This window comes from Mesoplodon densirostris, chromosome 10 (genome assembly GCF_025265405.1).
Source record: "Mesoplodon densirostris isolate mMesDen1 chromosome 10, mMesDen1 primary haplotype, whole genome shotgun sequence".
NCBI classification, from domain to species: domain Eukaryota; kingdom Metazoa; phylum Chordata; class Mammalia; order Artiodactyla; family Ziphiidae; genus Mesoplodon; species Mesoplodon densirostris.
This window is the reverse complement of record NC_082670.1, coordinates 72,457,245-72,481,021: the sequence shown is the minus strand read 5'-3', so window position 1 is coordinate 72,481,021 and position 23,777 is coordinate 72,457,245. Positions and strand designations below refer to the sequence as shown.

The 23,777-nt window shown below is 38.6% G+C and overlaps 1 protein-coding gene across 5 annotated transcripts in view; it reads right to left on the bottom strand.

Annotated features, from left to right (window-relative positions):
* DOCK3 (dedicator of cytokinesis 3) overlaps positions 1–23,777 on the bottom strand; it is a 422,568-nt gene that overhangs the window by 307,175 nt on the left and 91,616 nt on the right. For 4 of the 5 annotated variants that reach the window (XM_060109452.1, XM_060109453.1, XM_060109454.1 and 1 more), the window contains exon 4: positions 12,149–12,204. The exons of the other annotated variant lie outside the window; for it this stretch is intronic. In XM_060109452.1, the coding sequence (XP_059965435.1) occupies positions 12,149–12,204 (56 nt within the window). The remainder of the gene's footprint in view (positions 1–12,148; positions 12,205–23,777) is intronic. 5 annotated transcript variants of the gene reach the window in all.

Sequence of the window (23,777 nt, the reverse complement as noted above, 5' to 3'; positions counted from 1 at the left end):
CTTAATGCCACTGACCTGTACACTTAAAAATGTTTAAAATGCTAAATTTTATGTTACTCATTTAAATGACAAAAAATACTAGCAGTGGGAAGAAAAACCTCAACACAAAGGACACATGCCAGACAGAACTCAAAAGAAAATCTAGCAAGATGTATAAAAGAGTACTTAAGAGATATGGGGAGGAGGTGGAAGAACTCCAACCTAATCCCAAGAAAAATCCCAGAAGAAGAGAGTGGCAGTGTTAGAGAAAATTGTGATTTTCTTTTCCTTAGCTGTCCTGCATTGTAACTCCCCTTCTATGTTTGAGAAAAACCCTAACATTGAGACAGAGCTGTCTTCTATTATACAACTGGAAAATGATGGATACTTGACTTCTCAGCCTCCTTATGACTACAGTACAGGCTCATGACCTGGGGTCCATTCACCCCAGACTTAGAAAAGAAAACCAGGGACTTCCCTCGTGGTACAGTGGTTAAGAATCTGCCTGTCAATGCAGGGGACACGGGTTCAATCCCTGGTCTAGGAAGATCTCACATGCCACAGAGCAACTAAGTCCATATGCCACTACTACTGAGCCTGCGCTCCAGAACCTGCGAGCCACAACTACTGAAGCCCGCACACCATAACTACTGAAGCCCATGTGCCTAGAGCCCGTGTTCCACAACAAGAGAAGCCACTGCAATGAGAAGCCCGCACACTGCAACGAAGAGTAGCCCCTGCTTGACACAACTAGAGAAAGCCTGGGTGGAGCAACGAAGACCCAAAGCAGCCAAAAAGAAAAAAAAGAAAAAGAAAACCCATTATCCAAAGCAGCAAAGATTACAAAGAAACCAATGTCTTGGCAGGTACATTCAGTTTCCAGAGGCAGATGTCCTATGGGAGCATCCAGTTTTGAGTTGGTGAGGGGAGGGGAAGAGGCAGAATTAAAAACAGAAGTCAGGGTGTATCTCACTGAGAAGATTTGAGAGAAGACCTAAAGAAAGTAACAAAGTTAACCAGGCACAGTATTCAAGCTCAGAAAACTTTAAGGCAGGAACGTACCTGATATGTTTGAATAAAAGCAAGGAAGCCAGTGTAACTGCAGGTGACTGAGAAAAAGGGACAGCAGAAGAGGTCATGGGGTGACAAGAAGCCACATCATAAAACCTTGTAAGCCTTTGTAAGAGCTTAGGCTTTTACTTTGAGGGACATGCGAACCACTGGAAGGTCTTAAGCACAGGAGTAACATGATCTAACTTATACTTTTAAAAAACCACTCTGGCAGATATATTGAGAATAAACTGTAGGTGGGCATGGATAGAAGTGGGGAGAGCAGTTAGAAGGCATTGCAGTAACACAGGTAGGAAAGCGTAATCATAGCAAGTCCCTGCTTTTCATTCCATGTCAAGCTGTGACAATTTAGGACATAAGCTTGTCTTTCTCTAAGTTGTCTAATACTGTATAAAGCACAACTCTATCCCATAGTCCTTGAGATGATCATGTCCTTTGCACTGTTCTTTGACAGCAGACTCTCAATAACTCTCCCAATATTTCTTTAGTGGATGCCATTATAGATTCCCTTCTTATTCCCTCTCTCATCTATCCACTTTAAGGCCACAGATCCCCACCCATATGTGGTAAAGGTAATAACAAGGTTCCCAGAACACATGCAACAGAAATCCATAAAATTATAAGCAGAGTCTAACACTATCTTCTCAGCTCCATCCTGGCGGGAAAATCTGAGGCTAAGTTTGAAGGAAGTTTGAAAAACAGACCAACAATGAGGTCAAAGGCAATTAAAAAAAAAAAAAAAAGACAGGTATAAAAGGATAACTTGGCCTATGTGATCAAAAAGCAAGAGACCTTCTGGGTACTGCTGAGCTACTGTTTCTCCCTTTACCTGTATTCTAAACTAAGAGTTAAATAAATCTAGCAGACATAGAATGGACAGATGAGACAATTCGATACTCTGTAATATCTAATTGGAAGGATAATCTCTAGTCAAGAAACCAGGGCTGCAAAAAGCTGAATGCTCACTTTACTGATGCTCTGTGTAAGAGTTCAGAGCAATCTTCTCTTTCATGTTTAGGGTTCAAATAGCCAAAACCCATACTCTAGTTTTTTATCCTGATCATTGCTGAATTACAAGGTCAGTTGAATTTATGGCCTTTTATATATTTTAAGATAAAAATCAGTCTACTGACTTGGAAAAAATGGTAGAGATAGAGACACTGGATAACACAGAAGACCCTAAGTTTTGCTGCTACTAAACCTCCCTTTGCAGCAGAAAAAGGCCCTCCTTCTCTACTGTGATGAGGGTGTTCTTGCCTTGCTTGAAGACTTTTAGATTGGCTCACCCAAATGAGCTGTCTTGCAGAGCAAGCCAGTTTTCGTTATGCCCTATACCAACTATCCCCAGTGTTCCATGAAATCAATCAGTTTCCTTTCCTAGCCATCCCAAGGTGAATGTGGTGTAAAAGATAGGAGTTATTCACGAGCTCCGCTCCACGGACTTTCACTCATCAAGGCTGATCTGGTACTGTTACTGAGCAGGACCCTATGAGGCTTTCCCAGAACAGAATGCCTCCCTCCATCGCCCGCAATGTCCTCCACGTGCCTCTTGTCTATAGAAAAACTTTAGCCTCCTAGGCCTTCCCCAAGTTCCAAAGAGTAAATTTAATCAGAGAAGTGAGAAAATACAGAAATAAAGGAAAACAGTCGAGCAAGACAAATTAATAATAATTTAGCCATTAAACAAAGTCAAGGACCTTTAGTTCCTCCTCAAATACTATAGATAATATTATGAGCCATGTCCTTTGTTTCAGATACTGAAACCCCCACCAGGTGGAAGAAGTTAACTGTATATGGCTCGCAAGCAGGTAGACCCCAGACCAGTTGGAACCAAAAGGCTGATGATATTGACTCCTGATTATCTCACCACCAACCAGTCAGCAGAATATCCACAAGCTGATCACACACCCCACAACCCCCCTCCCTCACCCTGTCTTTAAAAACCTTTCCCTGAAAGCCTTCAGAGAGTTCAGGACTTTTCAGCACTTGCTACCTGGACTCCTTGCTTGGCGCCCTGCAATAAACGCTGCACTTCCCTTCATCACAACCCAGAGTTAGCAGACTGGCTTAACTGCATGTGAGCAAGGAGACCAAAGTTTGGTTCAGTAACAGTACCATAACTGTTGAATCAGAACTGGCCAGTAGGGACTTCCCTGGGGGTCCAGTGGATAAGACTCCATGCTTCCAATGCAGGGGGCGCCCAGGTTCGATCCCTGGTCAGGGAACTAGATCCCACAGGCATGCTGCAACTAAGAGTTCGCATACCACAACTAAAGATTCTGCATGCTGCAACTAAGGATCCTGCATACCGCAATTAAAAGATCCAGCACAGCCTAAATAAATAAATTAAATTAAATTTAAAAAAAAGAACTGAGTAGCACTGAGTCTCTGATATGGTACCATACACCAAGTGGATTAATTAGCCAACATCGATAGGCAAGTTCATTACAGTGGACTCCAATGATTATGAAAGGGATGGGATTTGAATTTTCTTTCCATGCCTGCTTTACTTCTGGCAATGGACCTTCCATAGACTACTGAATACTTGATTTGCCATCACATTAATATGTTTAAAACTACAATATGAGGAAGGAACTCACTTTAAAGTAAAAGAAGTAGAATAAGGAATTGATACTTACAGGATTTACTGATATTACTAATTACTTCATAACCCAGAGCACTGGACTGTATAAAGCAATAGAGAGAACTATAAGAGGCTTTGTTATGCCACCTTTTTAAAGGTGCTATCCACATATTGTGATAACTGCTCTGAACCAGCAAGCAATATAGTTATGTTTCTTCCACAGACAGAATACATTCGAAAAAGAAGAGATAGAGATGGAAGGGGCACTTCTCACTCTCAAACATAATGACTCACTTGTAAAATTTTAACTTCCCATCTCTGAGGACTCAGACTCTGCTAATACAGCATCCAATGAAGCATGAATATACCAGATGAGAACATTATTCAATTACAATGAATCCGAGATTACCATGAAGCCATTTCAGGTTTAGGTTCTTCCTGCCACTGGGCGAACAAAAAAAAGGCACTTTTGGTATTGGCTGGCATGATTAATTTGTACTAGTCCTCAAGGAGAAACAGGCTTGCTGCTATACAAAAGAAGTGGGGAAAAGTATAGATGCAACCAAAGGGATCCTCAAGGAACATCCTAATACTGCCATGCTCTGTGCTAAAAGTTAATGGAAGACTATAGCATCCTGAAACATACAGAACTACCAAGGGCTCAAATATCATTAGCTGAGGTACTAACTAAAAAGAAGAAATCATGAGATGGGTAGCAAAGATGGAAAGTTATTGATGCAACCTGCAACCAGGTAGAGAAACATGTCTATAACATCTACTATATAATACTCCATGCTGTATCATATATACTCATAAATTTTACTTCATTGATGTCTTCCCTCTTCCTTTCCCCACTTACTTTTTTTTTAAACATCTTTATTGGAGTATAATTGCTAGACAATGGTGTGTTAGTTTCTGCTTTATAACAAAGTGAATCAGCTATACATATATCCCCATATCTCCTCCCTCTTGCATCTCCCTCCCACCCTCCCTATCCCACCCCAATAGGTGGTCACAAAGCACCAAGCTGATCTCCCTGTGCTATGTGGCTGCTTCCCACTAGCCATCTATTTTACATTTGGTAGTGTATATATGTCCATGCCACTCTCTCACTTCGTCCCAGCTCACCCTTCCCCCTCCCCGTGCCCTCAAGTTCATTCTCTACATCTGCGTCTTTATTCCTATCCTGCCCCTAGGTTCTTCAGAACCATTTTTTTTTAGAATCCATATATATGTGTTAGCATACGGTATTTGCTTTCCTCTTTCTGACTTACTTCACTCTGTATGACAGACTCTAGGTCTGTCCACCTCACTACATATAACTCAATTTCATTTCTTTTTATGGCTGAGTAATATTCCATTGTATATATGTGCCACATCTTCTTTATCCATTCATCTGTTGATGGACACTTAGGTTGCTTCCATGTCCTGGCTATTGTAAACAGAGCTGCAATGAACATTGTGGTACATGACTCTTTTTGAATTATGGTTTTCTCAGGGTATATGCCCAGTAGTGGGATTGCTGGGTCGTATGGTAATTCTATTTTCAGTTTTTTAAGGAACCTCCATACTGTTCTCCATAGTGGCTGTATCAATTTACATTCCCACCAACAGTGCAAGAGGGTTCCCTTTTCTCCACACCCACTCCAGCATTTGTTGTTTGTAGATTTTTTGATGCTGGCCATTCTGACCAGTGTCAGATGATATCTCATTGTAGTTTTTTTTGTTTTTGTTGTGGTACGCGGGCCTCTCACTGTTGTGGCCTCTCCCGTTGTGGAGCACAGGCTCCGACACACAGGCTCAGCGGCCATGGCTCACGGGCCTAGCCGCTCCGCAGCATGTGGGATCTTCCCAGACTGGGGCACGAACCCATGTCCCCTGCATCGGCAGGTGGACTCTCAACCACTGCACCACCAGGGAAGCCCCTCATTGTAGTTTTGATTTACATTTCTCTAATGATTAATGATGTTGAGCATTCTTTCATGTGTTTGTTGGCAATCTGTATATCTTCTTTGGAGAAATGTCTATTTAGGTCTTCTGCCCACTTTTGGATTGGGTTGTTTGTTTTTTTGATATTGTGCTGCATGAGCTGCTTGTAAATTTTGGAGATTAATTCTCTGTCAGTTGCTTCATTTCCAAATATTTTCTCCCATTCTGAGGGTTGTCTTTTGGTCTTGTTTATGGTTTCCTTGCTATGCAAAAGCTTTTAAGTTTCATTACATCCCATTTGTTTACTTTTGTTTTTATTTCCATTTCTCTAGGAGGTGGGTCAAAAAGGACTTTGCTGTGATTTATGTCACAGTGTTCTGCCTATGTTTTCCTCTAAGAGTTTTATAGTGTCTGGCCTTACATTTAGGTCTTTAATCCATTTTGAGTTTATTTTTGTGTATGGTATTAGGGAGTGCTCTAATTTCATTCTTTTACATGTAACTGTCCAGTTTTCCCAACACCACTTATTGAAGAGACTGTCTTTTCTCCACTGTATATTCTTGCCTCCTTTATCAAAAATAAGGTGACCATATGTGCATCACCACCTACTTTTAAAGGGTATAATGATGAGGTTTCATTTACACTACAATCCACATATTACAGAAGAGCAAAAGAGAAACATTATGAAACTATTCTCCATTTCTCTAGAAGGGAAAATATTCTAGATATCATCAATCTGGAAAGACATACTAAGGATAAAACCTTGTGTAAGGGCCTCCCTGGTGGCGCAAGTGGTTGAGAGTCCGCCTGCCGATGCAGGGGATACGGGTTCGTTCCCTGGTCTGGGAGGATCCCATATGCCGCGGAGCGGCTGGGCCCGTGAGCCATGGCCGCTGAGCCTGCGCGTCCGGAGCCTGCGCGTCCGGAGCCTGTGCTCCGCAACGGGGGAGGCCACAACAGTGAGAGGCCCGCATACCGCAAAAAAAAAAAAAAAACCTTGTGTAATATAGCTAAAGCATTATATAGAAGCAATTCTATAATCTCCAATTCTTTTTTTTTTTTTGCTGTACGCGGGCCTCTCACTGCTGTGGCCTCTCCCGTTGCGGAGCACAGGCTCCGGACACACAGGCTCCGCGGCCATGGCTCGCGGGCCCAGCCGCTCCGCGGCATGTGGGATCCTCCGGGATCGGGGCACGAACCCGTGTCCCCTGCATCGGCAGGCGGACTCTCAACCACTGCGCCACCAGGGAGGCCCTATAATCTCCAATTCTTGTATTAGAAAAGGCTAAAAATAAATTCACTAAGTGCCCAACCTAAAAACTGACAAAAATTTTAAATTTTTAAAAAATTTAAAAACCTAGAGATCAACAACAAAAAATAGAAAATGTTATTTATGAAAATTGATAAATACATTAACAAAAGAGAAGACAATGAGAGACAAGAGTCCAGATCAGCATGTGAAAAGGCTGGTTTTTTGCAAAATCATAACAGATAAACTTCAGAAAGACTGATGATGTGAAAATGAATTTTAAAAAGCACAAAAACAATATCAGGATAAAAGGAGGGACATAACCATAAATGCAGTCAAGATTTTAAAGTATACTAAGAAATACAATAAAAAAACTTTATGACAGGGCTTCCCTGGTGGCACAGTGGTTGGGAGTCCGCCTGCCGATACAGGGGATGCAGGTTTGTGCCCCGGTCCAGGAGGATCCCATGTGCCGTGGAGCGGCTGGGCCCGTGGGCCATGGTCGCTGGGCCCGCACGTCCAGAGCCTGTGCTCTGCAACAGGAGAGGCCACGACAGTGAGAGGCCTGCGTACCACACACACACAAAAAAAAAACCTTTATGACAAAAAATATGAAAATAGGGGGACTTCCCTGGTGGTGCAGCAGTTAAGAATGCACCTGCCAATGCATGGGACATGGGTTAGAGCCCTGGTCCAGGAAGATCCCACGTGCCATGGAGCAACTAAGCCTGTGTGCCACAACTACTGAGCCTATGCTCTAGAGCCTGCGAGCCACAACTACTGAGCCTGCATCCCACAACTACTGAAGCCCATGCGCCTAGAGCCCGTGCTCCACAATAAGAGAAGGCACCACAATGAGAAGCCCATGTACTGCAATGAAGAGTAGCCCCTGCTCGTTGCAACTAGAGAAAACCCACGTACATCAACAAAGACCCAATGCAGCCGAAAATAAATGAATAAATTTATATATATATATATATATATATATATATATATGAGAACGGGGATGTAAAAATTTCCTGGAAAATATAAGAGAACTGATGTTTTTAAGGTTTTCAATATATAAGATCATGCCATATGCAAAGAGCAACTATTTTACTTCTTCCTTTCCTATTTGGATATCTTTTATTCTTTCTTTCTCAACTGCGCTAGCTAGGAATTCCAGTACTGTGTTAAACAGAACTAGAGAGAGTGGCATCCCCTTGTCTTATTCCTAACCATTAAGTATGAGGGTTAGCTATGGGCTTGTTATATATGGCCTTTATTATGGTGAAGCATAGTCTTTTTATACCTAATTTGTTAAGAGTTTTAAATATGAAGGCATGTTGTATTTTGCAAATGCCTTTTCTGCATCTATTGAGAGAGTCATTGGATTCTATCATTCATGGTGAATGATTTTAATGTACTGTTGAATTTGGTTTGCCAGGATTCTGTTGAGGACTCTGCATCTATGTTCATCAGAGATAATGGTCTATAATTCTTTTCATGTAGTATTCTTGTCTAGCTTTGATATCAGGGTAATACTGGCCTTATAAAATGAGTCTGGGAATGTTCCCTCCTCTTCGACTTTTTGGAAGAGTTTGAGAAGGAATGGTATTATTTCTTTAAATGTCAAATAGACAGCAATACAATAAAATATGATGTTGAAAGTGGGGTACTGAAGACATCCAATATTATTGTATTGCTGTCTATTTCTCCCTTCAGTTCTGTTAATACTTGCTATCTTTAGGTGCTCTGATGTTGGGTGACATATATTTACAACTGTTTTCTGCTCTTGATGAACTGACCCCTTTATCACTACATAATCACCTTCTTTGTTTGTCCTTATAGTTTTTGACTTAAAATCTATTTTGTCTGATATAAGAAAAGCTGTCATTGACATCTTTTGGCTTCCATTTGCATGGAATATCTTTTTCTATTCCTCTGCTTTGAGCCTATGTTTACCCTTAAAGGTGTAGTGAGTCCCTTATAGGCAGCATATAGGGGGTCTTGCTTTTTATCCACCAGCCACCCTATGTCATTTGAATGGAGAATTTACTCCATATACATTTAAAGTAATTACTGACAGGTAATGACTTATTAAAGCCATCTTACTAATCTTCTTCTGGCTCTTCTGTTGTTCCTTTGTTACTTTCTTCCTCTCTTGTTGACTTCCATTGTGATTTGATGGATTTCTCTGGTGGTATGCTTTGATTTTTTTCTCTTTCTCTCCTGTGTTTCTACTATAGGTGTTTGCTTTGTGGTTACAATGAGGCTTACATGAAACATCTTAAAGTTATAACAGTCTGTTTTAGGCTGATAACTACTTAACATCAATTGCATATAAAAACTCTACACTTTCACTCCCCCCACTACATTTTATGTTTTTGACATCACAATTTACATTTTATACTGTGCATCCATTACCAATTATTGTAGCTATCATTATTTTGAATACTCTTGTCTTTTCACATTTATACTAGAGTTAAGTGTTTCACATACCATTACAGTATTAGAGTATTCTGAATTTGACTATATACCTACTTTTACCAGTGTTTTATACTTTCATATGTTTTCATGTTATTAACTAGCATCCTTTGATTTTAGCTTGAAGAACACCCTTTAGCATTGTTTGTAAGGCCGATCTAATAGGTCTAATGGTTATGAACCCCCACAACTCTTGTTTTCCTAGGAAAGTCTTTATCTCTCCCTCACATCTGAAAGACAGCTTTGCCAGGTAAAGTATTCCTGGTATTTTTTCCTTCAGCACTATGAATATATAACCCCTTCTCTCCTGGCTTGTTAGGTTTCTGCTGTGAAACCGCTGATAGCCTTATGGTTAAAAATACATATTTTAAATGAGTGCTGATTTAAGTAAATGGGGTGGTTTTTTGCATCTATTATATTTATTTAATGTACTAAATTTACTGGGTGCACACAACACAACCTCTGCCATTCTGCCACTCTCCTGATAATCTGAATCTCAAGAGGAGCAACATAAACATGGAAAACAGTGTAAAACTTCAGGAGTAGCATTCTGAAGAGACTGTCCTCTAAGTCGTGCTATCCAGAGCTACTCCAGCTGCTATCCTTTCTGAAAACTAGTACCTTAGCTTTTCATTTAGAGCCTACCTGTTTTACATACTTAATGAAACTGCTCTCAATGTCTGCTAGCCATAGATAAGACAAACATTGGGGCTATAAAAGATTCCAAGCTGCTGCTGTCCTGCGGTGCTCTCTGAACAGAGAATTCCCATCTTGTAAATGAGTGACATGATCTAGACACCTGAGTCTCCTCTCTGCTACCCCTCTCCCCAAAGAGTTCAAGTACCCTTTTCCCCTTCTGGTTGTGGCCCTGCACTGCTGTCTCTGAAAGGTCTCCCGCTGTGACAGATTTCCTTTGCAGCTTGTCAGAGCTCTGCCTAAATAAAGCTCATTATGTGCTACTGCTATCTCATGGTCATGTCTTTTATCAGCCCTAAAATCCTCTAGTTTACTACAAATGTATAAGTTTTTCAGTGAAACTTTATAAAAAGTAGCAACAATACCTGAATCATTTTAATAATGAGAAAACCCAGATATCAAGAAACACTTTAAAAGATAACTGAAAATATGAAAAATTTTAAAGTTCCCGTAAAAACATTCCCACAGATGGATTATTCAAGCAATTTCACTCCCTGTCAACCAAATAAAACAAGAAGTACTTCAGTACAAATGGCACAAGTTTTTCAAGAAGCAGATGATATACCCTATGAAGCACTGAGAGCACAGTTGTGCTCCCAAGTATGGCAGGATGCAATGAAGAAGGTACATGATAGAAACACAATGCATGTTCTCTGACTGAGAGGCCCTCACCTCCCGGTTGATATGTGCTAAGGTAGAGCCCCAAGTCCCAGTCCTACTGATCTAACCAAGCATTGGGAAGATATCCAGGAGAAATGTGACCATTTAAATGCACAACACCACCCATGCAGTATTGCTATCTAAGATGCTTAAGCTGAATCTAACCATGAGGAAACAGACAAATACAAATTGAGGGACATTTTGCAAAACAACTGGCCTGGGCACTTCAACAACGTCAATGCCATGAAAAGAAAAAAGAAAACCAAGGCTGGAGAACTGTTCTAAATTAAAAGAGATTATGTCATGACAATGATAAAATATAATATTTAATTCTTGATTGGATCCTGAACCACACACACCCCCGACCGCCAAAAAACCAACCAAATGAAAACAGCTATAAAGGACATTCATGGGACAATCAGGGAGACATCTGAATATGGACTATATATTTTATAGTACTATTATATCAATGTTACATTTCCTGAGTGTAATAATTATACTGTGATTATGTTAGAGAATGTACTTTTTCTTAAGATGTATATACTAAAATATTGAGCAGTTCCTGGGTTCCGGTATCCCCAACCTATTATCTTTTGTATTCCCAGACATTAGAGTGTAGAATGCTTTAATGCAGTGATTATTCTGGGTTATATCAGTATTTCCTCCTTTTTTTCTTTCACTCGTCAAATGTGTCTAAAATTCCCTATATTAAATTCTATTTCATAAAGTGACTCATAAGTTTCTCTTTTCTTGACTAAACCCTAACTTACCAGAAGGATACTCTGATGCTAACTCAACCTCTGGTCAAAAACATAATTTCTACTACCAAAAGCTACATAGTTAAACAGTACGTTAAATTTTATATTTTAAAATGATGAATTTTAAAATACAAAATCACAATCTAATAATAATACATATTACTTTTAAAAATAAGACATGACAGTAAAGAATTTTTAAAAATCACCCAAAATCTGAACATGCAAAAACAACAAATGTTAACATTTTGATATATTTACATCTTGTCTCTCCTCTATTCAGAGATTGCTTTTGTTTCACAAATTTGTGACCAAACTACATACCCATTTTCTACACTGTCCTTTTATCCTTAGGTATGCCTTTACAGTTTTTTCAATTTCTGTTTGCAGAAAGAAAAGATTTTAAAAGTCTCCCTCACTTTCACATACAGAAACAAAATGACAGATTTATCACTAACTCCTATCCTCTCATCAAGGACTATTCTCAAAATAGTACATCATTTTTAAAAAACATGCTGCATGCATAATTGTTTTATAAAATTTGTAACAAATTACCTTTCCAATATACAGGAAAAGAGGTTAAATTTGTCAGTATTTTAAGATAAAATTGTGTCCTCAGAATTATATATGATAAAGCAGGTATATTTTTTGCATGAAAACATGCCAATAACATATTTTATACTATGAACCAAAAAGAAAACAGCCTTCCTCTGCAACCAATAAAAATTATAAATAAATTTAGTAAAGCCAACTACTCACCCCCTATTACTGACAATTGCTTTTTTCAAATGAATGTAATTTGCAGGAAAGATCCCCTGTAAAAGAGAAAAGATTTCCCATTAGAAAAAGTAATTTGTGATTAACATCTCATATAGACTAAAACAGCAGCCAGATTTCAGCATGGAACTACTCTATCAACAACACAGTAGATCTTTTAACGTAGCAAACATTTTACATATTAATTAAGAATACAAAGTTGCACAAACTATATTCAACAGAAATTTCACTGTCCTTTGCAATCAGAGTCTATCCTCAGGGAAAAAACAACTGTGATGTTAAGCAACCACCAAAAAACAATTTTTTTTAAGTTTTAGAAATATTCCATCAAATCACTCTTAGGATATAGACTTAACGTACAGAGCTTAACATGTATCTACAAAACGACATCATCATCTAACCAATAATTTACAGATTATCCAGCTCTGAGCTAGAGAAAGAATTCTCACATTCTGGGTAACATTTGTATTCACAAGAATAAATCAATTTGGGAGCTTCTATAAATATTTCTTCTTTTACTCTTTCCAAACGGTTTCCACTTTGGTATCTGCCATAATTTGATTTCAATTCCTAGGGGATAAAAATGTATTCTGGGGCTTCCCTGGTGGCGCAGTGGTTGAGGGCCAGCCTGCTGATGCAGGGGACACGGGTTCGTGCCCCGGTCCGGGAGGATCCCGCGTGCCGCGGAGCGGCTGGGCCCGTGAGCCATGGCCATTGAGCCTGCGCGTCCGGAGCCTGTGCTCTGCAACGGGAGAGGCCACAACAGCGCGAGGCCCACATACCGCAAAAAAAAAAAAAAAATGTATTCTGTTTTAGAAAACAAATAAGTTTTCCAATCAATGTTTCACTCTTTTTCCTGATGTATAAAACTCCCTTTAAGGCTTCCCTGGTGGCGCAGTGGTTGAGAGTCCGCCTACCAATGCAGGGGACATGGGTTCGTGCCCCGGTCTGGGAGGATCCCACATGACGCGGAGCGGCTGGGCCCGTGAGCCATGGCCGCTGAGCCTGCGCGTCCGGAGCCTGTACTCCGCAATGGGAGAGGCCACAACAGTGAGAGGCCCGCGTACCGCAAAAAAAAAAAAAAAAAAAAAAAAAAACCTCCCTTCAAATAAAACACAGATGGCCTATTTTTTAAATACTCTTTGGCCCACACCACTATCAGTAATAAACTCAATCTATACCACACAAACCCATCAGCAGCTGGACTACAGTAATGCATTTTACAGTTTTCAGTGTACAGATCTTTCACCTCCTTGGTTAAATTTATTCCCAAGTATTTGATTATTCTGATGCTACTGTGAATGGGATTGTTTCCTTTATTTCTTTTTCAGATATTTCATTGACAGTGCATAAAAACACAACTAAATTCTCTGTGTTCATTTTATATCCTGCAATTTTACTGTATTTATTGGTTAGTTCTGTTTCCTGGGGGAATCTTTAGGATTTTCTATATATCATATCATATGCAAACAAATAAAATTTTACTTCTTTACTCATTTTGATGCCTTTTATTTCCTTTTCTTACCTGACTGCTCTAGCTAGGACTTCCAGAACTATGTTGAATAGGCATGGTGAGAGTGGGCACCCTTGTCTTGCTCCTCATCTTAGAGGAAAAGTTTTCAACTTTCACCACTGAGTATGACATTAGCTGTGGGCTTATCACATATGGCCTTTAATAGGTTGAGGTGTGTTCCTTCTAAACCCAATTTGTTTTCAGTTTTATTCATGTAAGGATGTATTTTGTCAAAAAACTTTGCATATATTGAGATGATCATATGATTTTTATCTTTCATTCTATTGATGCAGTATAGCACACTCACTGATTTGTGAATGCTGAACCATCCTTGCATCCCTTGCATTAATCCCACTTAATCATGGTGTATGACCCTTTTCATATGCTATTAAAACTGCTAATATTTTGTTGAGAGTTTCTGCATCTATATTCATCAGGAGTAATGACCTGTATTTTTCTTTTCCTACACTGTCCTTATGTGGCTTTGGTATCAGAGTAATGCTAGCCTCATGAAATGAATCTGAAAGTGTTCCTTCCTCTTCAATTTTTGGAATAGTTTGAGAAGGACTGGTGTTAATTCTTCTTTAAAGTTTAGTAGAATTCACCAGTGAAGTCATCTGGTCCTGAACTTTTCTTCGTTGGGAGGTTTTTTTATTACTGATTCAATCTCCTTACTGATTATTGGACTATTCAGATGTTCTATTTCCTCGTGATTCATTCTGGATAGGTGGTAAGTTTCTAGGAATTTATCCATTTCTTCTAGGTGGTCCGATTTGTTAGCATACAATTGTCATAGTAGTCTCTTATAATCTTCTGTATTTCCGTGGTATCATTTTCAATGTCTCCTCTTTCATTTCTCATTTTGAGTCTTTTTTTTTCCCTCAGTCAATTTTGTTTATCTTTTAAAAGAACCAGTTCTTAGTTACACTGATCTTTTCTCTTGTTTTTTGGTCTCTTTTTCATTTATTTTCACCCTGATCTTTGTTATTTCCTTGATTCTGCTAAATTTGGGCATAGTTTCTTCTTTTTTTCCCTAGTTTCTTCAGATGTAAAGTAAGGTTGTTTATTTAACATCTTTTTTTTTTCTTACTGTAGGCATTTATCACTATAAACTTCCCTCCTCAAACTGCTTCTGCAGTATCCCACAGGTTTTGGTATACTGTGTTCCTGTTTTCACTTGTGTCGAGATTTCTTTTTAATCTCTTCTCTGGTCCATTGGTTGTTCAGAATGTGTTAATTTTCATATATTTGTGAATTTTCCAGTTTTCTTGCTGTTAATGATTTCTAGTTTCATACCGCTGTGGTCAGAAAAGATACATGGTATGATTTCAATCTTCTTAAATTTGCTAAAGCCTTGTTATATGACCTATTCTAAAGAATGTTCCATTTACAATTGAGAAGAACATGTACTCTGCTGCTGATGGATTGAATATTCTATATATGTCTGTTAGTTATATTTGGTCTAAAATATAGTTCAAGTCCAACATTTCCTTGTTGATTTTCTGTCTGGATGATCTATCCAGTGCTGAAAATGGGGTGCTGAAGGCCACTATTATTATTGTATTGTTATCTACTTCTCCCTTCAAATCTATTTAGTATTTGCTTAATATATTTAGGGGCTCCATTTTGGGTGAACATATATTTATGATTGTTATACCTTCTTGATAAATTGACCCCTTTATCATTATGTAATGACTTTCTTTGTCTCTAGTTAATTTTTTGCTTCAAGTCTATTTATCTGATATAAATATAGCTCCCTGGGCTCTCTATTAGTTTCCCCTTGCATGAAATATCTTTTTCCATACGTTAAATTTCAACCTACATGTGTCCTTAAAGCTGAAGTAAATCTCTTGTAGGCAGCATGTAGTTGGGTCTTGTTTTTTTAAATACATCAAGCCACTCTAGGCCTTTTGATTGGAGAATTCAATCCATTTACATTTAGAGTAATTATTGATAGGTAAAGACTTACTAATGCCATCTTATTAATTGTTTCTGGCTGTTTTATAGTTCCCTTATTCCTTTCTTCCTTTCTTGCTGCCTTCCTTTGTGAATTGATGATTCTTCCACAGTGGTATGCTTTGATTCCCATAACTTTATCTTTTGTGAATCTACTGTAGATTTTTGCTTTGTGGTTACCATGGACATCAAGGTCACCAGTAATGTATTTTATGTATTGGCTCATAATAAACTATAACCTATGCCAACAGTGAAATCTAATGTGTGAAAATATGGGATTGAAAAAAGGATAAAACACACGACCACATATAACCAAACCTAAATGATGACAACTGGTTATCTGTAAGGGAAGAATTAATAGTAAAAAGTTTAAAACACACAGAATTAGCATATACTTCTAAGAAGATGGAAGAAGACATATTTTTCACTATTCCTCCTGCTAAGTACAATGTAAAACTCTGGATATTATATATATAACATGCATATGGATACACAAAATATACATAAAAATATACATCATACATCATATATATAAGATGTGTGTCATATATATATATATATATATATGGACATAAAAGTATTTTTAAAAACTGGAAGACTCTGAAAGGTGAAGAGAAGAAGGCAAACCAACTGGGGTTGAGATGCAAGAAACAGCACAGTGGTGAACTCCCTAGATTTTCTTTTGCCTTATGTATCCACTACTTGAAGCTAAAAAAGCTGGAGACCTGGAAACACCAAAAGGCACAAACAAAAAAAGACCCCCCAAAAACCTGCTCTTTCTAGTTTAAGAACCAGGAAAGGATCCACCTATCAAAAACAAAAAACTTTTCAATAACAACCACTATACTGCTTCCAAATACCACCCAAAAAAAGCAATGGCCCAACTCCCACCCACACAAGCAAGGTCAATTGGAGGGACTGAACTTTGACCCTCATCAGGCTGTAATGAGGCACCCAAACTGGTACAGTATCAGAGAAAACCAAGTTGGGAGCCAAGACCTTCTATGCCAGTAGGCAATAATAAGCCACCAGCACTCTGGCAGTGGAGACTGCTTGGGGGCACCTGAACTTCCACCCCTAACCAGTATTAATGAGATTCCCTCCATCACCCTGCTGTGCTGGTATAAGAAGAGGCCAAGGGGAGAGCTGAAACTTTCACCATCACTCAGAAGTAACAAGACCACCACCCTCCTCCTGGTGTCATTGAAGGCCACATGGGGAGCAGTAAGGAAGTACTACAATGCCTTCCAACCAGTGAACAATCAGTGGAACACTAGTAGGAAGCTGGAATTCCCACACAAGGAAAAACAAGGAGCCTTCACCCTTTGGTGTCAACAGAGGCTGAGTGGGAAACATGGGATTCAAACCCCCTTGGCAGTAATGAGGTAAAACCCTCCTCCCTCTGCAGAAGCACTGTCACAAAAAGCCAGGTAAAATTGAAGGTTTAAATAAAATGCAGAGTCTCATAACATAATGTCCAAAGGTCCAGGCTTCAGTTGAAAATCACTCATCATACCAAGAACCAGGAATCAAAGGGCATCAAAGGGACATGGATCCTACTAACTACTTCATGGACTCCATCAGGAAGCCTGTCCATGTGCCAATGGAGATGCCTCACACCTTCAGATCTTCCCAACTGGCCCATGAGCATCCCCAATGCTCTGCACACTCCATCACACTCCCTAACCCTGTGGCCAGTTCCCTGGGCACACCATCAAGGGTGGCAATGAGTGCAAGCCTTTGTACATGGCTACTAAGCACATGCAGAAAGCCATTCAATTCTGGGAGAAAGCACATAAACTTAAGCATGCAGCACCACCCTAGGTGAAGCAAACAAGAGACTGGCAGCAACCAGCCTAACTTTGCAGGATTGAGAAAAAGCATACAATCTTAGAAATTCCACCCCAAAAAAGAGAACAAGAAGTGTGGAGTAGGTGCATACATAGCAAAGGTCTAAGAAAGCCTCAGAATAACCAGCAGGGCTGACAGAAGATACTTCTCTACCGAAGAGAGTAAGTAAAAGTGGAGGAGGTGACTGCTTCTTCAAATGGAAAGAGAGCAATGCAAGACTTCAAGGAACATGAAAAATAAAGCAAACATGATACCATAAAAAAGGGACACAACCATTTTCCAGTAACCAACTCCAAAGAAATGAATCTGTGATGTGTCCAATAAAAAAGTCAAAACAGGGTTTCCCTGGTGGCACAGTGGTTGAGAGTCTGCCTGCCAATGCAGGGGACATGGGTTCGTGCCCCAGTCCGGGAAGATCCCACATGCCGCGGAGTGGCTGGGCCCGTGAGCCATGGCCGCTGAGCCTGCGCGTCCGGAGCCTGTGCTCCGCAACAGGAGAGGCCACAACAGTGAGAGGCCCGCATACCACCAAAAAAAAAAAAAAAAAAAGGTCAAAACAGTTGTTTTAAGAAAGCTCAACAAACTACAAGAAAACACAGAAAGATCGTTCAATGAAATCAACGAAACAATACACAAATAAGAAGTTTAAAAGATGTACAGAAATCATAAAAAAGAACCAAACAAATTCTGGAACTGAAGATTACAATGAATTTAATGAAAACTTCAATAAAGAATGTCAACAGCAGACTTGATCAAAAAGAAGAAAAACTTAGTGAGATTGAACACAGGAAGCTTGAGATCATCCAGTCAGAAGAGAACAAAAGAAAAAATTTTTAAAGAGCAAAAAAAGTCCATATGAATTAGAGAATACCGTAAAGGGAAACAATCTATGTAGTATTGCAGTTCCAGAAAGACAAGGGAGGGAGAAAGGGTTAGAGGGCTTATTTAAAGAAATAAGGGCTGAGAACTTCCCAAATCTTGGGAGATTTGGACATCCAAGTTCATGAAGCTAGGTCTCCAACAACATTCAACCCAAAAAGGTCAATTCCAAGACACATTATAATAAAACGGACTCAAATCCAAGAGAAAGAGAATTTCAAAAGCAGCAAGAGAAAAAAAGGTTTGTAACTTATCAGGTAAACCCAATAAGGCTATCAGTAGTACTCAGCAGTTATACCAGGCAAGGAAACAGTGGAATAATATATTCAAAGTACTGAAAGAAAAAAATTGCCAACTAAGAACACTGGCAAAGATGTCTTTCAAAATTGGAGAAATGACTTTCCAAGACAAACAAAAACTGAAAGAGTTCATCACCACTAAATCTGCCTTATAAGAAATGATGAAAGGAATTCTTCATCTGAAATGAAAGGACATAATTAGTAACATCAAAGCATGTGAAAATACAAAACACAGCGATAAAGATAAATATATAGTTAAATTCAGAATACTCTAATACTGTAATATGGCAACATATTAATCAATTAACTAGGGGGGCTTCCCTGGTAGCGCAGTGGTTAAGAATCCGCCTGCCAATGCAGGGAACATGGGTTAGAGCCCTGGTCCAGGAAGATCCCACATGCCGTGGAGCAACTAAGCCCATGCGCCACAACTACTGAGCCTGCGCTCTAGAGCCTGCGAGCCACAACTACTGAACCCCACGTGCCTAGAGCCTGTGCTCCACAACAAGAGAAGCCACCACAGTAAGAAGCCTGCGCACCGCAACCAGAGAAAAGCCCATGCATAGCAACAAAGACCCAATGCAGCCAAAAATAAAATTAAATTTATCAACTTACTATAAAGGTTAAAAGACAAAAGAATTTAAAATAACTATACCTACAACAATTTGTCAATAGATATATAAGAAGATGTAGATTGTGACATAAATATAAAATGTGGAAAAGAGGAATAAAAGGGAAGAGTTTTTATATGAGTTTGACATTAAGATGTTATCAGTGTAATAAAACAGACTGTTGTAAGACATCTTATGTAAACTTCATGGTAACCATAAAGAAAAATCTGCAGTAATACACAAAAGGATGGCATTAGTAAATGAATTAAATTCACCAATCAAAAGGCATACAGTCACTGAATGGATTTAAAAATATAACCCACCTATATGCTGCCTACAAGAAATTCAACTCACCATTAAGAATAAACATAGGCTCAAAGTGAAGATACAGAAAATGATATTCCATGCAAATGTAAGTCAAAAGAGAGCAGGGGTAGCTATACCTATATCAGACAAAATAGACTTCAAGTCAAAAACCGGACAGCATAAAGAATGATTATTTAATGACCAAAGGGGTTAATTCATCATGAGAATATAAAAACTGTAAATACATATGCACCAAACAACAGAGCACCTAAATATATTAAATACTAACAGAGCTGAAGGGAGAAATAGACAACAATATAAAAACAGTAAGGGAGGGCTTCCCTGGTGGCGCAGTGGTTGAGAGTCCGCCTGCTGATGCAGGGGACACGGGTTCATGCCCCGGTCCCAGGAGATCCACATGCCGCGGAGCGGCTGGACCCATGAGCCATGGCCGCTGTGCCTGTGCATCCAGAGCCTGTGCACCGCAACAGGAGAGGCCACGACAGTGAGAGGCCCGCATACCACACACAAAAAAAAAACTGTAAGGGATTTCAATACACACTTTCAACAATGGATGGAACTTAAAACCAGGAAATCAGTAAGAAATCATCAGACTTAAATTATACTTTAAACCAAATGATCAGAAATACACAGAACATTCTATTCAACAGCAGCATTCTTCTCCTGCACACATGGAATATTCTCCAGGAGAGATAACATGTTAGGTCACAAAGCAAGCTCAAGTCTTAACAAACTCAAAAAACTGAAATTATATCTTTTCTAACAACAATAATATGAAACTAGAAATAAATAACAGGAAAAAAACTGGAATATAAACAAATATGTAGAAATGAAACCACACCATCCTGAAAAACCAATGTATCAAAGCAGGAATCAAAAGAGAAATCAGCCTGTGTCCTCTAAGATGGGCGGATAGCACTTCCCTCAGGGTCCATGCATGAGGAGGGCAACAGACATGTCTATGGCAGGCATAGCAGTAACTCTTAGCATGTGGCCTGTCTCTGGTTGGGTTGTAAATCCAGAAGGCAGGACCAAGACTGTATTCCTCACAGTCACATTGGGACAAAGCAGAAACTAACTGTTTGCATCTGAAACCATCTTACCCGGCAGCCCCCAGGCAGGTTTACCTTAACATCATTCTTCCTGCTGCCCATCCTGCTCAGGGCTCCAGAGAGGTGGATCCCAGGGCTTCCACCGATCACCCGCTCCTGGGAGTTTTTTGTAAACCCCACTTACTGCTTTTAAAATTGTGTGACCAATTCAACCATGTAGGAAATGATCCTGAAGTCCACCACCATGTAATCACTGTTGATGCTGTGATGCTGTATTTTTCTAAAATGCACATGTGTGTTTGTGTGTGTTTTTAAAACTGGTGTCCAACTGTATGTATGGTTTCTATCCAGCTCTTTTCATCTAACATGTGAATTTCTGTATGATTAAATATTTTTGAGAATGTGAAAAAAAAGAGAAATCAAAAAATAACTTTACACAAGTGGAAACACAACATATGGAAATTTATGGGATGCATAAAAAGCATTTCTAAGATGAAAGTTTACAGTGATAAGTGCCTACATTAAGAAAAAAAGAAAAACCTCAAAAAAAAACCTAACTTTATATCTCAAGGAAATAAAAAAAAAAGAACAAATTAAGCCCAAAGCTAGTAAAAAAGATCAGAGGAGAATAAATGATAATAAACATAAACATAAAATAAACTTAAAAAAACAGAAAAGATCAAAGAAATTAAGACCTAGCTTTTTGAAAAAATAAACAAAATTGAAAAACCTTTAACTAGACAAAGAAAAAAAGAGAAAAGAATCAAATAAATAAAACTGAAAGTGAAAGAGGAGACACTACAACTGATACAACAAAAATACAAAGGATTGTAGGAGACTACTATGAACAATCATACATCCACAAACTGGATGACCTAGAAGAAATGAATAAATTCCTAGAAACATACACCCTACCAAGACTGAATCATGAAGACAGAGAAAATCTGAACAAATCAATTACAAATAAGGAGAGTGAATCAGTAATTTAAAACCTCTCAATAAAGAAAAGTCCAGTACCAGATGGTTTTACTGGTGAATTCTACAAAGATTTAAAGAAGAATTAATACTAATTCTTCTCAGAGTCATCCAAAATAACTTAATAAAAGGGAACAATTCCAACTCATTTTACAAAGCCAGCATTACCTTGATATCAAAACCAGACAAGGACACCACAAGAAACGAAAATTACAGGTCAATATTCTGATGAACAAAGATGCAAAAAAATTCTCAACAAAATATAAGCAAATCAATTTCAACATGACATTCAAAGAATCATACACTGTTATTAAGTTGGATTTATCAGTCAAATGCAATGATAGTTCCACATACGCAAATCAATAAGTAGGATACACCATATTAACAAAATGAAGGATAAAATCATATGATCATCTCAATACATGAGGAAAAAGCATTTGACAAACTCAACATTTCCCTGATTATTAGTGATGTTGTGCCAGCTGGCCATCTGCATTTCCTCTTTGGAAAAACGTCTATTCAGTTCTTGTTGATGGTTTCCTTTGCTGTGCAAAAGCTCTGAAGTTTAATTAGGTCCCATTTGTTTATTTTTGATTTTGTTTCCTTTGTTTTAGGAGTCAGATCCAAAAAAAATATTACTGCAGTGTATGTCAAAGAGTGTTCTGCCTATGTTCTCCTCTAGGAGTTTTAATAGTATCCAGTCTTCAATCCATTTTGAGTTTATTTTTGTATATGATGTTAGAGAATGTTCTTATTTCATTTTTTACATGGAGCTGTCCAGTTTTCTCTGCACCAATTACTGAAGAGACTGTGTTTTCTCCATTGTATACTCTTGCCTTCTTTATCATAGATTAATTGACCATAAGTGTGTGGGTTTACTTCTGGGCTCTCTATTCTGTTCGACTGATCTATGTGTCTGTTTTTGTGCCAGTACCATATTATTTTGGTTACTGCAGCTTTGTAGTATAGCCTTAAGTCAGGGACCATGATCCCTCCAGCTCTATTCTTCTTTTTAGAGATTGTTTTGTCTATTCAGGGTCTTTTGTGTTTCCATATAAAGTTTAAATTTATCTGTTCTAGTTCTGTAAAAAAAATGCCATTGGTATTTTGATAGGGATTGCACTCAATCTCTAGACTGCCTTAGGTAGTATAGTCATTTTAACAATAGTAATTCTCCCAATCCAAGAACATGGTATATATCTTGCCATCTGTTTGTGTCATCTTCAATTTCTTTCATCAGTGTCTTACAGTTTTCCGAGCATGGGTCTTTTACCTCCTTGGGTAGGTTTATTCCTAGGTGTTTTATTCTTTTTGAAGCAATGGTAAATGGGATTGTCTCCTTAATTTCTCTTTCTGATAGTTCGTTGTTAGAGTATAGAAATGCAACACATTTCTGTATATTAATTTTGTATCCTGCAACTTTACGAAGTTCATTGATGAGCTCTAATAGTTTTCTGGTGGCATCTTTAGGATTTTCTAGCATAGTATCATGTCATTGGCAAATAGTGACAGTTTTACTTCTGCCTTTCCAATCTGGACTCCTTTTACTTCTTTTTCTTCTCTGACTGCTGTGGCTAGGACTTCCAACACTACATTGAATAAAAGTGGTGAGAATGGACATCTTTGTCTTGTTCCTGATCTTAGAGAAAATGCTTTTAGCTTTTCACCATTAAGTATGAAGTCAGCTGTGGGTCTGTCATATATGGCCTTTATTATGTTGAGGTATATTCCCTCTATGCCCACTTTATGGAGAGTTTCTATCATAAACAAGGTTGAACTTTATCAAAAGCTTTTTCTGCCTCTACTGAGATGATCATATGGTTTTTATTCTTCAATTTGTTAATGTGGTGCATCACACTGATTGACTTGCAGATACTGAAAAATCCCTGCATCCCTGGGATAAATCCCACTTGATCATGGTGTATATCCTCTTAATGTATTGTTGGAGTCAGTTTGCTAATATTTTGTTGAGGATTTTTGCATCAATGTTCATCAGTGACACTGGCCTGTAATTTTCCTCTTTTATGATATCTTTGTCTGATTTTGATATCAGGGTGATGCTGACCTCATAGAATAAGTTTGGAAGTATTCCTTCCTCTGCAATTTTTTGAAGTATCAGAAGGATGAGTGTTAACTCTTCTCTAAATG